Raw genomic sequence first — 15798 nt, 5'->3', positions numbered from 1 at the left:
TCATATTACATATTTGAAAACATTAATATAAATAATATTTTAAATAAATTTTCATATCATAACAAATTTCTAAAAGTGCAATACACAAAAATGCAAATAAATTTAAGATAAATAACAAATTAAGTTTATACTTTGAATTTTTCAACCGACCAACTTATGCCTTGCAAAACCTTACTCATAATAACTTATTTTCACCTCTATATATGTGAGTAAACAAAGAAAAAAATACTAGTATATATTTTTTGTTGAAAATAAATGAACCCAAAACAAAAAAAATAAAAACGGCCCAAATTAGAATTTAATTTATCACCATAAAAGAACAAGAAGTAATAAAAAACCATCAAACAAAGAAGACAAAACAACACTACTAGAGAGAGAGTGTGTGTGTTTGTTTTCAATTTTGTTGTTTTTTTCTTCTTCTTTAATTTCTCAGTTAAGCTCATTAACAAAGGAAGCTTTTTGATTAAGCAAACCAAACCCTTTTAGTTCTCTCTCTCTCTCTCTCTCTCTCTCTCTCTCAATCAAATCTCACACCCATTTCAGTTTTGATTCTCTCTTTATATTTTCTTTTACTCCTAAAACCCTCTTTTTTTTTATTCACATTTCATACTGCCATTTTTGTCCATTTTTCTGCAAAAAAAAAGCTTCATTTTTTATGTTAAAACCTACCCAATTGGTAGTGCATCTACATTGACAGCTTGGTTCTCTCAGATTTGTTTAGGTTAAGATGTTCACTGAAGGACTTGACAAAAACGCTCTTCGTTGGGTCAGAGAGGTAATCTTCACCATTACTGTTTTTCTTCCACTTTTTTAGCTTGCCCAGCTTTGTTAATTTGGGTTTTATCACAATGGGGTTCTCTTAATTCACTTGAATTCTAATAAAGTTGTGATTTTTCTTTTGTTGTGTTACTGCTTTGTAAAGTTCTGATTTTTATGTTTTTAGGTTGTTACTATTTTTGTGGGTTTTTTTCTTTGTTGTTGTTGATGATGATGATTGTTAGAAGGAAATTGGATTCGGAGAACACTACATTGAGATCATATTGAGGTTTATGAAAATCTAATTTTTTTTTTGGTTTTTTGATTTTTTTTGTATTTGGTGTTTGATTAGAAGGAGGTACCATTCTCAAACTCGACAATGAGATCTCGAAACGATCCGATTAATGGAATGATGAGTGGTGGAGGAAGAGGGTTTGGATTACCGCCACCAGCAAAATTTAGAAGTGGCCATCTTCCAGCAAATGCATTCACTGTGTCAGCAACTGAGAGGTTCGACAGTGGTTCGAATACTGATATGGACGTTAGCGTTGATTCGGATGAGGAAGTTTACGGTGACAAGTATTCTTTGGAATCATCGCCACAAGACAGTAGAATCCCCAATGGTGCTGCTAGGAGAAACGGGAATGGTTCGCAGATGCCACGATCACGATATGCGAGCGATTACACGTTCTCTGATGTTAGTTCGTCTCGAGAAACACTGTCAGGGCGACAGGGATTGATGAGGGATCCGATGATGAGAGCTGGTTCTAATGTTAGGCAGAATGATTTCACCGAGGAAGAATCCTCGGATTCGGCGGCCAGCTCAGAATTCTCTTCGACACAAGTAGGAAGTGTCAATGGCACTCTTCCGAAAAGTAGGGCTTATATGTCAGCAGGGTATGCTTCCAGTGTACCTTCAAGGATGAATCAACAAAGTTCTGCAGAAAAGGTGCAATATCCTTATAAAATTTTCTTAATTTTGTTTTTAAGCACTTGCTACCTATGAAGCACGGACACCAAAAACACGACACCGACATTGATACATGGACACCGGTAATAATTTGAAAAAATGAATAAATTAAACGTAATCACAAGTGTCTATGTTAGTTTCGGACACAGACACACCTTTTTTCAGAGGTGTCGGTGCTAGAGGGCTTGCTACGCATGCTACTGCTTTCCCTTGGTGAATGAATACTAAGTAGCACCAACACTTCAAATTGAAGGCACGTTCAACATTAACATAATACCGACATGTGTGGTTAACATTCAAATATTCCTCTTCTAAAGTTGTAACAAGTTTCTTTGGCTGGCTGATATTAGCCTAACTTTGTGATCTGTGCTATGGTAATTTTCAGAGTGGACGATTATCTGACGACGAGGACGTTCCGAGTGCACCACCATTTTGTGGTTCTACTCAAGAGATAAGACCAACTAATGAGCAAATTTCAACTTCTACAGCTCGTAGTACTCCAAATAAAGCAGAATCAAGTACCTTGAAATCTGTAACCAAGGATAAGTTTGAGAACCACGGAGATGCAAGCTCGGAACAATTTGTTAGGTTAGTATATTTGATCGGATTAGTAATTGCATGCCTCTCAATACTGAGTTCTAAATTTTCATTATACATACATGACATTGTAACCATACAGCATATACAAATGTATAGTAGTTTTAATTCAGTGTATAGTTGAAATCGCTGGGAATTTTAAGAAATCATGTTGGCACCGTGATCTTGTTGAAGCTCCAAATTGAAGCTTTTGCAAAAAAACGGTGGCATATCATGATCTTGCCTAACTTACCACTGTGAGTCCAAACACTTAATTTGATATCATCTTAATCTTGACGCGTTTTCACAGAACTGCTACTGGTTCTGAGGGTGCTGCATCTTCTAATCCACAACCACGCTTACCAACATTTCATGCAAGGTATCAATATTTAGACTTCTTGCTCATGTTGAATATTTTTCTCCTTTTGCATGGTAATATAATACTACGGTAATATAATATATAACTACTTAAATTCATTTCAGTGCTCTTGGACCATGGCAAGCAGTAATTGCATACGATGCTTGCGCGCGTCTTTGCCTTCATGCTTGGGCAATGCAATGTATGGAAGCTCCTATGTTCTTAGAAAATGAATGTTCTCTACTAAGGGATGCATTTGGGTGAGTTAAGACTCCAGATTCTTCCATCACTACTCTCTTCTCCTTCAAGTGTTGATGTAATAAATTATTTTTAATACGTAGATTGCGACAAGTGCTGCTTCAACCTGAAGAGGAATTATTGGTGAAATGCAATGCCGAGCTTTCCAGCGAGGGTGTTGTACCTAAACCAAAAATACTTATTGGCAAGATGAAGGTGCAAGGTATAATCTCGTGCTATTGTTTACAATTCAAATTAGTTAACTTCTCCATAGTGAGTCTTTTGAGAGATTCTTCATTTTTCAGTGCGTAAAGTCAAAAGGGGTGTCGACCCTCCTACTGGCTGTAGCATGTCATCCATAGTGACAGATAAAATCAAAATGGAATCAGTTCGATACCAATTCTCAAATTTACAGTCAAAAATATCTTCTGGTTGGCACGCTCTTAGGAAAGTTCGCTTTGTACCACATTTGCCTGCTAATGGTTCCTTCACACACAAAAGCTTGGCATATGTGCATGCTAGCACTCGCTATATACAGCAAGTCTCTGGACTCCTGAAAGTTGGTGTAACAACTTTGCGGAGCAATTCATCATCCTATGATATTGTGCAAGGTATGATGTTATGGTATTATAATTTCACTTATTTAGGCTTTAACTTCATCTTATTTCATTCAAATTTATTTTCTGTGTGTTTATCATCAGAGACATTCTCGTGTTCTTTAAGACTGAAAAGCTTAGTTGAAGAAGATGCCATTAAGTTGCATCCTGGATCTGGTGAAACCCATATGTTGTAAGTTTTTTTTCTTCTTTTTTGTCTTTTTCTATGTTCACAACTATGGTGGTTGAACGTATTCTTGCCTGCCTACCTTTACAGTTTTCCAGATAGTCTTGGAGATGATTTACTTATTGAAGTTCAAGATTCGAAGGGAAAACATTTTGGCCGTGTTCTTGTCCAAGTGGCTGCTATAACTGATAATCCGGTAATAATTTGTCGAACTTATTTTTCAGAAAGTTATTAGTGCATGTCCCGAGTGTTGATCATTATGATATAATAATTCACGTTCAATCTGAAAACAGGCGGACAAAGTACGCTGGTGGCCTATTTACCGTGAGCCAGACCATGAGCTTGTTGGCAAGATACAACTTTCTATCAATTATACTACGAGTGCAGATGACAATAGTCATCTTAAGGTTAGTTTCGAAGAACAGTAGCTTGTTTTCTGTTATACCAACGAGTTTCAAAATTGATTATTTCTCATCGCACTTTGTCTCTTGTGGTCACAGTGTGGTTCTGTAGCAGAGACAGTTGCTTACGACTTAGTTTTAGAAGTTGCGATGAAAGTTCAAGGCTTCCAACAAAGGAACCTATTGTTAGATGGTCCGTGGAAATGGCTATTGACAGAGTTTGCTTCATATTATGGCGTATCCGAGATATATACCAAGCTGAGGTAATGAGAAGTTGATGTTCGATTTTCTACAGAAGTTTAATTTATTAAAATTTTCTAAATTATTGCATTATTCATATACTCATAATATTCTGCACTTCTACTTGAATAGGTACCTATCGTATGTAATGGATGTAGCTACACCAACAGCCGACTGCCTTAACTTGGTATATAATCTGCTGACACCTGTTATCATGAAGGGAAATAGCAAGACTTTGAGCCATCAGGAGGTATCTTCGGCATCTCTTTTATTAGATTGATATATGCTGTTTAATTAAGCGCTTAGTGTATAAGTATTTATGTATATTCTATTTCTATAACAAAAATTAAGTCAAACTGTTTTCATATAAGCTATTCCAGAGATTTTATGGCAATAATCAGAAAAAAACTTATGGACATGTCATAAGTTGTTTTCACATAATCTCCCAAACAGTCTCACAGGTACTTAAGCCGGTAAATAATCTCAAATAAGTCAATCCGAAGATTCCTCTAATGTAACTTAGATTGATTATACTTTTGTAATTTTTTTTAAAGTTTTTTGTGAGATCACCTATATCCTAATTTTAATTTGCATTTACTTACTGTCAAATAGATTGACTTTTTTTTGCCTTATCTAATACGGCTCAATTTGTTCATCTTATCAGAACCGATTATTAGGAGAAAACAAGGAAGAAATTGAACAGATACTCTCCCTCACTTTTGAGAATTACAAGTCACTTGATGAATCATCTTTCTCTGGTATCATCGATGTTTTCAGACCAGCATCTGAGCGTGCAGCACCTGCCTTGGAACCTGCCGTTAAACTTTACAAGCTTCTTCACGATATCCTATCTCCTGAGGCCCAAACTGCTTTCTGTCATTATTTCCAGGTTGGAGAAATTCAAGTTTTTGATGATGATTACGACAATTGCTAATTGAATACACTTTTCGGTTTAATTGACAATCAATATATCCTCAGGTTGCGGCTAAAAAGAGGGCTAGAAGACACCTTTCTGACACAGATGAATATATTACACAGAACAATGAAGGTTGTTTGATGGATCACATGACTATTAATATTGCTTACCAGAAGATGAAAACTCTCTGCACAAATCTTAGGAATGAAATCTATACTGATATCCAAATTCATAACCAAAATATACTTCCCAGGTATCATTCATTTCTCAAACTATCTTGTATTTAATTTGCTTGCACATTGCTTCTCGTCTTGAATTTCACTTATTTGTTGCAAGTTTGTATGTGCATGGATAACGTACTTTTCTCTGTATAGTTACTTTTTTATTTGTTTGAAACTTGACTAATAAAAGTCATCATTTGAATCACTTTACAGCTTTGTAGACCTGCCAAATCTTTCTGCTTCCATATACAGCACAGAGCTTTGCAACAGATTACGAGCCTTCCTCATATCTTGTCCACCGACAGGTCCATCATCACCTGTAGCAGAACTTCTTATTGCTACATCAGATTTTCAAAGAGATCTTTCAGCCTGGAATATCAAGTAAGTGCTCTATACTAGTGTTAGCATTTGGCTAGAAGCATAGCTCTAATTATGTAGTCAAAGAATGAAACCCTTTCGTTAATACGCAAGTCATGCTTTATTTCCTTCTCAGTCCAATCAAAGGTGGAGTGGATGCAAAAGAGCTGTTCCATTTGTATATTCTTGTTTGGATCCAAGATAAACGACAATCTTTGCTCGAATCATGCAAATTAGACAAGGTACACTTTTTTCTTCATTGTTGCGACACTTTTTCATGATACTTTTTGAAGGACGCACTTAATTAATCATGTGTTGAACGGTGTCGGTTAAGTGATAAAACTGCCTTGTATTGACGAGGATGTTTAAATGCTTTGTTTTTGCAGGTGAAGTGGTCTGGAGTTAGAACACAGCATTCTACTACTCCCTTTGTTGATGACATGTATGAGCGGCTAAAGGAGACATTGACCGACTACGAGGTCATCATTTGCCGTTGGCCGGAATATATAATGGTTTTAGAAAATGTACGTCAAATCTTATTATCACTTTTCCGTTTCCTCATCCTGATTTTTTTTCTCGTGAATCTTTAGATGCTGCCTAAATTCTATTTTCTTGCTCATTTTAATTTAGTTGATTTTAACTAATAGAAAAAAAAATTGACAGGCAATAGCTGATATTGAAAAGGCCATTGTTGAAGCTTTAGATAAACAATATGCGGATGTATTAGCTCCTCTTAAAGAAAGCATGACTCCGAAGAAGTTTGGGTTAAAATATGTCCAAAAGCTTGCAAAACGGTCTACATGCGCGTATGTGGTACCTGATGAGGTGAGCTGAATTTCAGGGGGGAAAAATTCTTTTGGATAACACTTTGTTCAGACAATTGAAACTTATGTTGCCTTTTATCAGGTTGGAATTCTTTTGAATTCTTTGAAAAGAATGCTCGACACCTTACGTCCTAGGATTGAATCACAGTTCAAATCATGGGGTTCTTGCTTGCCAAATGCCGGAAATACAGCACCTGGTGAGCGACTCAGCGAAGTGACAGTGATGCTGAGAGCCAAGTTCAGAAACTACCTGCAGGCTATTGTGGAGAAACTCGTCGAGAATGTAAGTAGCTTTCTGAAATCAAATTTATTGTTGTTATTATTCTAATACTCGATGCGCGGGGACCATTGTTGTCAAATAGCAGTGCTATAGCTTAGCCGAATATAAACTAAAGCTATTGTTCTGCGATACACATTTTGGTACAAAGTGTTGTCAAATAGCGCTATTGTGCAGCGTAATTTAAATAAACCGCTAGTTTCTGCTATCCGTGATTCTATGAAAATTACTTGGCCTGATTTATTTAGTGTTAGTAAATTCAATATCGCTGATATGATTTTTTTATTAGTATATTATTGCATATCGCTGATATGTATCCTTTGATTTTGTTTCAGACGAAGTTACAGAATGCTACCAAGTTAAAAAAGATTCTTCAAGAATCCAAGGAAACTGTGGTAGAGTCTGATTTAAAAGGTAGAATGCAGCCACTGAAAGAGCAGTTAGCCAGTACCATAAGTCACATTCACAGTGTATGCGAAACTCATGTTTTCATTTCCATCTGTCGAGGTTATTGGGATCGAATGGGACAGGTATAACTTAATCTTCATCTTGGATTTCTCCTCCTCCGTAGCATCTATTTAGATTTAATGAATTTTATGAAAAAAATTCTCATTATACCTTGTGTAACAGGAAATTTTGAGTTTCTTGGAGAACAGAAAAGAGAATAGGTCATGGTACAAGGGTTCAAGGGTGGCTGTTTCTGTAAGTAACAACCTCTCTTAATGCGCTAGGCTCATCCGGATTTTATGGATTCTAATATGAATGTTGTGTGCAGGTTTTGGATGATACTTTTGCCTCACAGATGCAACAGCTTTTAGGAAATGCAATACAAGAGAAAGACATGGAAGCACCTAGATGCATCATGGAAGTTCGTTCTATGCTGTGCAAAGATGCCCCTAATCACAAGGACAACAGTTTTTACTATTAGGCTAATTAATACACATGTAAATAATATGATGAAGGTACCAATTTTTTGTAGCAGGAGTAAGGAACTCCAATATTCATGTGATTTTTACTTACTGAGAAATGGGAAATAGTGCATTTTTTAAAACACTGGTAGGAATATATAATTTTACTAGCTTTTTGCATTCTATTAATCTAATCTCATACCTTATTTTTTTTGTAAGAAATGCAATTAAAATTTTGCTTAACTTATTAAGTGTTCTGATGATTTATTGTTCATACCGTGCATCATAGTTATTTATCTCATTCATCTCGAGTATTAAAAGGTGTATCAAGTAGCACCGACACCTATGAAAAATGTAGCACCGACACCTATGAAAAATGTGTATTTCTCTCAATTGTGTCATGTTTTTGGTGTCTGTTACTAGACGTATATTCTAATTTAAGACTAAAATTATCCGTTTTGTAATAACTGATTTTTGACCTTTTACATTTTTGACCTTTTACTTTTTACACTGTTCCCATTAATCTAATAAAAATGACATCAAATTTTAGGATTAAATTATTTAAATATGCATAGTTTCAACAAAATCATGAAATTTGAAGTTTAATTTCTCTAAAATATTATTTATTTTTAGGCTCTATTTACATTTTAAAAAATATATTATTTAGAGAACTAAAACATTTATTCTTAAAATAGGCTCTACTCTTACAACCTGCAATATATTGTGGAGAACTGAAATATACTAAAATTTAATAAAGACAAGACTGCAGATTTAAAATAAGCATTGGTGACATTGTTCCTGAGAAAAATGCAGGCTATGTTTCAGGGCTTGAAATAGTGAATTTATTTTACAAGATCGAAATCAAATCGAACTACATTAAGATCAGTTATGTTTCATGACTTGAAATAGTGAGTCTTATTTGCACTCGGAGCATTTGAATAGAGATATTTACAAGATCAAAATCAAATTGAATCAAACTACATTAAGATCGGTAATGTTTCAGGATTTGGGTAATGTTTCAGGATTTGAAATAGTGAATCTTATTTGCATTTGGAGCATTTGAATAGACATATTTACAAGATCCAAATCAAATCAAATGAAACTACATTAACATTGATCATGTTTCAGGGCTTGGAATAGTGAATCTTATTTGCACTCGGAGCATTTGAATAGAGATATTTACAAGATCGAAATGAAATTGAATCAAACTACATTAAGATCGGCTATGTTTCAGGACTTGAAGTTGCAAATCTTATTCGCACTCGGAGCATTTGAATAGAGATATTTACAAGATGCAAATCAAATCAAATGAAACCACATTAACATCGGTCGTGTTTAAGGGCTTGAAACAGTGAATCTTATTTGCACTCGGAGCATTTGAATAGAGATATTTACAAGATCGAAATCAAATCGAACTACATTAAGATCAATTGATCTGTAGTGCAAACAAATTGAACTGTACATCAAACTGAATTGCAGCAGCAAGCAAAGCAAAGTACAACAGTTAAATAACTATATCACAATGTTTCTCCAAGCTGCATTGCCAAATCAGATTAGCTTTGATATCACTTGACAAGAAGTCCAGAAGGCTTTAGTTGCAGCCCTTAATATAACAGGATTTTGATATATCCTGTCAAGAATGAAATTGTTAACTAAAGAGGAAAAAACCAACTCCAACAACCTCTGTAAAAACAAAACCAACACTAAACATAGAATTCAGCCATATAGCTTTGATCTGATTATAAATTAATCAATTCGTAAATATTTGAAGAGAGTAGGAGGTGAGTCAGTCATCAGTCATTTACCCAATGGCTGTAGCCCCCCATGATGCGACATTATAAATAACTTTGCTCCCATCCCAGGCCTTTCGAAGCTTTCCCTTTTTCTTTTTCACCGAAAATGTCTTGCTGAGTGCTGATAAAAATATGGCAAAATGAAGTTTCAGAAATCGATTCCCAATTAATATCTAACTAACAATAACTGTCTGAAACTAGAGCGCACAATATCATATGGATAAAAATGTAAGCTAAGAAAAAGATGTCATATTAGGGGGGAAGCAATCAAACTCACCATCCTGAAGTTGATTTGGAGTCAAATCCTGCAGAAAAAAAACAAAGTGATTAATTAGAGAAAGGACAGGCAACAGTAGAAACTTAAGATAAAACAGATGCATCAGATACAATATATTTCCCATTGTAGATCAAAGTCAGGACATAGTTAGTAGGATTTGTTTTATCTTAAATTATGAAAAGAAAAGAAGCATAAAATAAAACTTGTTTTAAAATAAAACAAGAAAGAAAAGAAGCATCCCCTATAGACCATCTTTAAAAACACATATTCCTCGTGCTTCAGCTTCCCACCTCCAAAAACTTCAAACCCCAAAATACCCCTAATAAAGCTAAAAACATCATTCAGTAGGAATGAATCAATGATTGTTAGTAGGATACAATTGCCTTTTTTTCTAGCAAGATTGTGAGGTCGCTTAGACAATCACCACTTTTGGGATCGTTTTGAGAAATTAAGATAGACAGATCTCAGCGATCTTCCTTACGATCCCACTCATAACACAATTTTGCACGCAATCTTACTTGTTCAAGGGAAGCATGAGTGTAAAAACGTGCGAGTTTACAATTTAATTCACAATCATGACAACACTAAAGCAAAGAACCTACAGACAGTCATAACATGGAAAAGGAAAATATATGACCTGATATTACTTTTTTTTTAATAACTTTACGATAAGAGGGCAGCGATACTCTTTGACATCAATTGAAGGTTTTCGTAGTTTTTATTGTTACACAAAGGTAAGAAGAACCAAAGAAACAAAAACATTCAAATACCAACTAATCCCGGTTAGGACAAGTTAAACAACCTTAAAAAAGGTTAGGGTAGAATAGTTCCCTCCTCAAAATTCTTCAGGAAACTGGTAGTTATTTCAGTGAGGAATTTACAGCTCAACTAACGATCATACATTTAGATTTTCACATTGGTCTAATCATTGTAGCAATTCAGACTATACCGCATTAAATTCCTAGGTATGGCGCCGAGCCTCCAACAAAATAAAGGAACATGCAGATAACAATACATACCTTGGTTTTCTTAAGGGACAACAAATAGGCCGCCATAAAGCAAGCGATTCCATCTACTATATCATCTTGTCTAACAAGAACATAATCTTCTTCATCAGAGTCAACACCTTCCCAAAGATCATTTTCACTTACCAAATCCCAAGAACTACCTTCTTCTGCAACAACAATCCAAGCAAGCTAAATCTCATTAAAATCCTAAAACCCAAAAAAGAAAAAAAAAACATTTGAAACACCAAGTACAAAGAAGATTTGTTGCATACCGCCTGTGTTCTGATAAACCGACGCCTGTGCACACTCTAACTTCTCAAGGAAATCAGGGCACTCAAGTCTAGACTTGAGCAAATCACACAACTACACAATGACAAACAAATAATGTCACATTTTAAACGGTTCTAACATCAATAATAATCTCCAACAATGAAGCAGTTGTTTTCTAATCAAGCACGCCCAACACTAGTGGTGACCGTAAGGATCAACAGCTCTAATAACTTGCACCAGACTATTATATTTCTATCTTTGCACATAATAACAAGTCCATTCCAAACTACGAACCATTTATTAATTTTTTTCAAATATACCCATAATTAATACGGCTATTGTAGTTTAGGAATATTCATACTTTAAATACACCACCTACTATAACATATATAAAATCAATTTAAATGTGTTTTACTTTTGTGGTAAAATCAGCTTAAGCGAGCTTATTCATAAGCGCTTATTTTGTTAAGCACTTGTGCTATAAGCTGCAAATAAGCTGTTTATCCAAACAGACCCTAAATGTGCAAAAGGAGCTTATAATAAATGTGTTTGAATCCACTAACATGAAAAACTAACTTCAATTTAAATTTCATTTAGTAATTCACGGAATAAACAAAAACACATAACCTAGAACAGAAGAAAAATTGAAATTCTATAATTTTTGCATGAATGAAAAAGGGAAAGGAAATAGTTACCTGATCGGCTTCTGGATCGGGTGGTGTAGAAGGGAGATTATCATCGTTAGAATCAGAAACGTCGCCGTCTTGATCGGAAGCTTGATCGGAAGCGTTGTTGATGAGTTCAAGGGCTCGCTGACACTGTTCCAAAACGGTTTGAAGAGTTTTCCTCTTGACCCGAACCGGTTCTGGATCGGAGAGAATAGCTTCCATATTCCGGTTCGGAGGAATGAAAAATTGAGGGTCTGTTTGGTTGTTTCGGATTTGGGAACCCTAGATGATGAGGAAAAAGAGAAAGGAATATTAGGAATATTATTTTGTTTTTTTATTTTAAAATTAATGAGTTAATTAATGGTGATGAAGGTGAAAAAAAGAGAAGAATAGCACGTGAGTTTTTATTTAATGTTAATTATGAATTATAGAATGTTGTCGTCGCGTGAGGGTTTTGGGTTGGAGCGATGGAATGGAATGGAAAGAAAACAGAGAGAAGATGGCTGGCAGCTGCGGCCGTCAGATGATCCAATGATGTAAAATCTAAAATTTCTAAGGCTCGGCCGTCGCTTTATATTGCTCTAAGCATATTTTTTTAATTTCTCTTTTGGTTTATTTCCATTATTATTATTATGATAAGTTCAAAGTATATAATACTCCTCCGTAACTTACAAGTAACATAGACAACTATAATTAGATAATTAAAATTATGTTCCTAATTAGAAATGATAAATTTTTTTTTTTATAAATTTAAGAAATAGTGTGGGAAAAAGGTGAATACGCATATTTAATTAATTTTTAAATTAATAACACATTTGCCCTTTGTTATATAGACTAATTTTAATTTATCCACTATTAAAAAATTGAAATTGCAAACATAAGTTTTATTAATTTAACCTGGTCAATTAAACAAGAGAGACATTCAAGAGAATCACATTTTTGATAAAATAGTTGAACATCATTATAATTAAAACTTCACAGATGTATTTCACTTATAAAATGACTAAGGTAACTTTTAGTGAAAGAAAATACTCCCTCCGGTCCTTAATATAAGAAGAAAAAACAAAAATCATCAATACCAACCCACAATAACTACTTTTATTTTTACACCTTTTTACCAAATATACTTTCATAGAATGTCTTTTTATTTGTTCAATAATTTATTGAAAATTTAATCATTAGCCACAAATACACATTACTTGTATGGATAGTGGGTAGACTTTAGACACTTTTACACATTACCTCTATTCCAATGTCAGTGTCACAACTTTTTTTTTCAAAAGAATAATATAACATCGCATTTTTTTTGTCTCTGTAACTTCTTATTACAAGTTTCTTGTACTCTAACACATCAAAACTAAAACCAAAATTTCCACCAAAATTATTAGAAACTAGATTTCCCACCAAAAATAAATAAATTTAAAAACTTTACATTTACATATTTAAAGGATATAGAACAAACTCTCAGTTAATTAAAATTGAAAAATGCCACTAAACATAAACTTGAATGTTCCTTTCACCAACTCAAGTGAAGAAGAAACAAATAAAATTCATTTTGATTTAAATAACCCTCCATGTATTGATCAGTTTCAATTTGATTTAAACTATCCTCCTCCATGTCTTGAAGACCCTCATCAAAGCTTATCATGTTTTAATGAAGATGAAGTTAACAGTGAGACAAACCAAACACCAAACTTCTCTCTTCAAGCAGGGCCGTCTTTGAAGGCGTGCAAGGTGGGCTACCGCACAGGGCCTCAAATTTTTTACGATTAAATCCTAACTAAATAGGGCCTCGTAAATCTTTGCCACTATTAAAATGGAGGTAAATAGGGCCTCTAATTGTTTTGTCATGGTTGAAACACAACTAATCTACACAGGGCCTCTAAAAAATTGAGACGGCCTTGTCTTCAAGATGACGCTAATGAAAATGATTCTTTCATGAATGAATATGAAGGTTAGTAGAAACTACTCATGTATACAAAGTGCTTAGACTAAAAGTCTCACTTAATTTAATATTTTCATTTTAGTTTTTTGGATTACTTTAAATTTATTAGTTTTAGAGATTAGATTAGATAAGATTTTTTATTCATATTTATATTTTTATTTATTTATTTATGTATATTTGCATGTGTTTGGTTCTCTTATCATGTTATGAGTTTATTTTTCTTACCTTGTGAATAGAATGATAACTTAACTTGTCAAGTGTAAGAGCCGCAACATGAGATATTCATCATTTCTCTTCCTCCTAATTCATTAATACTTCATTAAGACCACAACTTATGTTTGAGCTTCTTATTGCCTTTATGTGCATAAGTTATCTTGTGATTATTTTCCTTTTCATGCTATGAATTTATTTTATTATTTATATTATGTGTACTTTATGCAAAAATATTGTCATTTTACAGGTGAATGTAGCTTAGTAAAAAAGCGCAAGTTTTTACCAAATGAACAGAGGAGGGCTATATGTCATATTTTAGACGTGTCAAGTAATCAAGGTAAAATTTATCTGGGACTGATAAAGCGAGTTGCTTCACTATATAATGTACACACGAGTGTCATTTATCGTATTTGGAATAAAGTAAAGGAAATGGGTGATGCTTGTCACAAGAAAACAATTAATTGTGGAAGGAAAAGAATTCAAATAGACCCTAAAAAATTACACGAAGTTCCATTGTCAAAGCGAACAACACTTTGATCTCTAGAGTGTGCTTTGGGTATTAGCAAAACATCATTGATAAGATTGCAAAAGGCCAGAGTTATACGTCGTCATTCAAATGCACTCAAGCCGTATTTAAACGATGACAACATGATATCTCGTCTAAATTATTGTTTGCCAATGGTCGACGATAGAAGCATACCACATGAACCAAAGTTTAAATCTATGGATAATATTGTATTCATTGATGAAAAATGGTTTTATATGATGAAAAAATCCACCAATTATTACTTGCTTCCGGACGAGGATGAGCCACACAGAACATGCAAAAGCAAAAACTTTATAAGTAAGGTTATGTTCTTAGCTGCAGTGGCTAGACCTAGGTTTGATAGCGAAGGAAATGAGACATTCTCAGGAAAGATTGAAATATTTCCTTTTGTGAATGAACAACCAGCCAAAAGATCTAGCGCTAATAGGGTTGCAGGGACACTAGAAAATAAGCTCATAGCATCTGTGACAAGAGAAGTGAATAAGATGTTCCTAATTAATCATGTTTTACCAGCCATCAAGAATGTATGGCCAAAGGAAGATGAAGGGAATATAATACTCATTCAACAAGATAATGCAAAGTCTCATGTTGATAAAGATGATGAAGATTTTTTCAAGCAGCAAATGAAGGTGAGTTTCATATTCAGTTAACTTGTCAACCACCAAATTCTCCTGATTTAAATATTTTGGACTTAGGATTTTTCAATGCCATTCAGTATTTACAACATAAGGAATCAACAAAAACAGTGGATGATCTTATTAAGGCAGTGGAAAAATCATTTGATGAATTTTCTATAAAACAATCTGATAAAATTTTCATGACTCTTCAATCTTGTATGGTTGAAATAATGAAGGCCAAGGGCTCAAACAAATACAAAATTCCTCACATGAAAAAAGATGCTATGTATAACCAAGGTAGATTACCAAGTCAATTGAGTTGTGATTTATCATTTATTCAAGAGGTTACTCAGTATCTAGAAAATGTAAATGCTTCTTAAGCATATGATAACGTTTGGTTTTAAATATAAATATTTTGATATTGATCTATGTGGTTATGAAGAAAAATTTATGTAAATTAATTAGATTCATTAGCTAGACATGCATATGCTACTACTGGATAATTTATCTAACTAAAAAAAGAATAGCCAATTTTATGCTATGCATTTTGTTTATATTTTTATGTGTTAATGATAAACACACATATTCTTATTTATGTGTTTTATGAATTAATGGATGAACTTGTGTATGGTATAAA

The 15798-nt window shown here is 33.9% G+C and overlaps 3 protein-coding genes across 4 annotated transcripts; 2 read left to right on the top strand and 1 right to left on the bottom strand.

Annotated features, from left to right (window-relative positions):
* Window positions 1-358: 358 nt before the first annotated feature.
* On the top strand, window positions 359-8006 carry LOC131633010 (uncharacterized). Its single transcript, XM_058903711.1, has 22 exons — window positions 359-775; window positions 1109-1705; window positions 2112-2314; window positions 2613-2681; window positions 2786-2920; window positions 3002-3120; window positions 3203-3508; window positions 3599-3686; window positions 3771-3876; window positions 3974-4087; window positions 4181-4344; window positions 4454-4571; window positions 4986-5210; window positions 5300-5490; window positions 5672-5839; window positions 5952-6057; window positions 6202-6339; window positions 6479-6640; window positions 6722-6922; window positions 7252-7446; window positions 7547-7618; window positions 7692-8006. Exons 1-22 carry the CDS (start codon window positions 728-730, stop codon window positions 7842-7844), a joined length of 3678 nt encoding a protein of 1225 aa, XP_058759694.1. The 5' UTR covers window positions 359-727; the 3' UTR covers window positions 7845-8006.
* Window positions 8007-9123: 1117 nt separating this feature from the next.
* LOC131633011 (uncharacterized) lies at window positions 9124-12378 on the bottom strand. 2 transcript variants are annotated; one of them, XM_058903713.1, is made up of 7 exons: window positions 12236-12368; window positions 11867-12121; window positions 11174-11264; window positions 10914-11068; window positions 9895-9922; window positions 9630-9738; window positions 9124-9454 (listed from the first exon to the last, which is right to left on the bottom strand). In XM_058903713.1, exons 2-7 carry the CDS (start codon window positions 12059-12061, stop codon window positions 9373-9375), a joined length of 660 nt encoding a protein of 219 aa, XP_058759696.1. In that variant the 5' UTR covers window positions 12062-12121; window positions 12236-12368; the 3' UTR covers window positions 9124-9372. The 2 variants fall into 2 exon arrangements, with proteins under 2 accessions (XP_058759696.1, XP_058759695.1); XM_058903712.1 differs by having other exon boundaries at window positions 11867-12378.
* Window positions 12379-14720: 2342 nt separating this feature from the next.
* Window positions 14721-15541, top strand: LOC131633000 (uncharacterized). The gene is made up of 2 exons (XM_058903702.1): window positions 14721-15173; window positions 15260-15541. Exons 1-2 carry the CDS (start codon window positions 14721-14723, stop codon window positions 15539-15541), a joined length of 735 nt encoding a protein of 244 aa, XP_058759685.1.
* Window positions 15542-15798: the final 257 nt, after the last annotated feature.

This window comes from Vicia villosa, unplaced genomic scaffold (assembly GCF_029867415.1).
Source record: "Vicia villosa cultivar HV-30 ecotype Madison, WI unplaced genomic scaffold, Vvil1.0 ctg.001062F_1_1, whole genome shotgun sequence".
NCBI lineage: Eukaryota > Viridiplantae > Streptophyta > Magnoliopsida > Fabales > Fabaceae > Vicia > Vicia villosa.
This window is presented reverse-complemented; position numbering and strand designations above follow the sequence as displayed.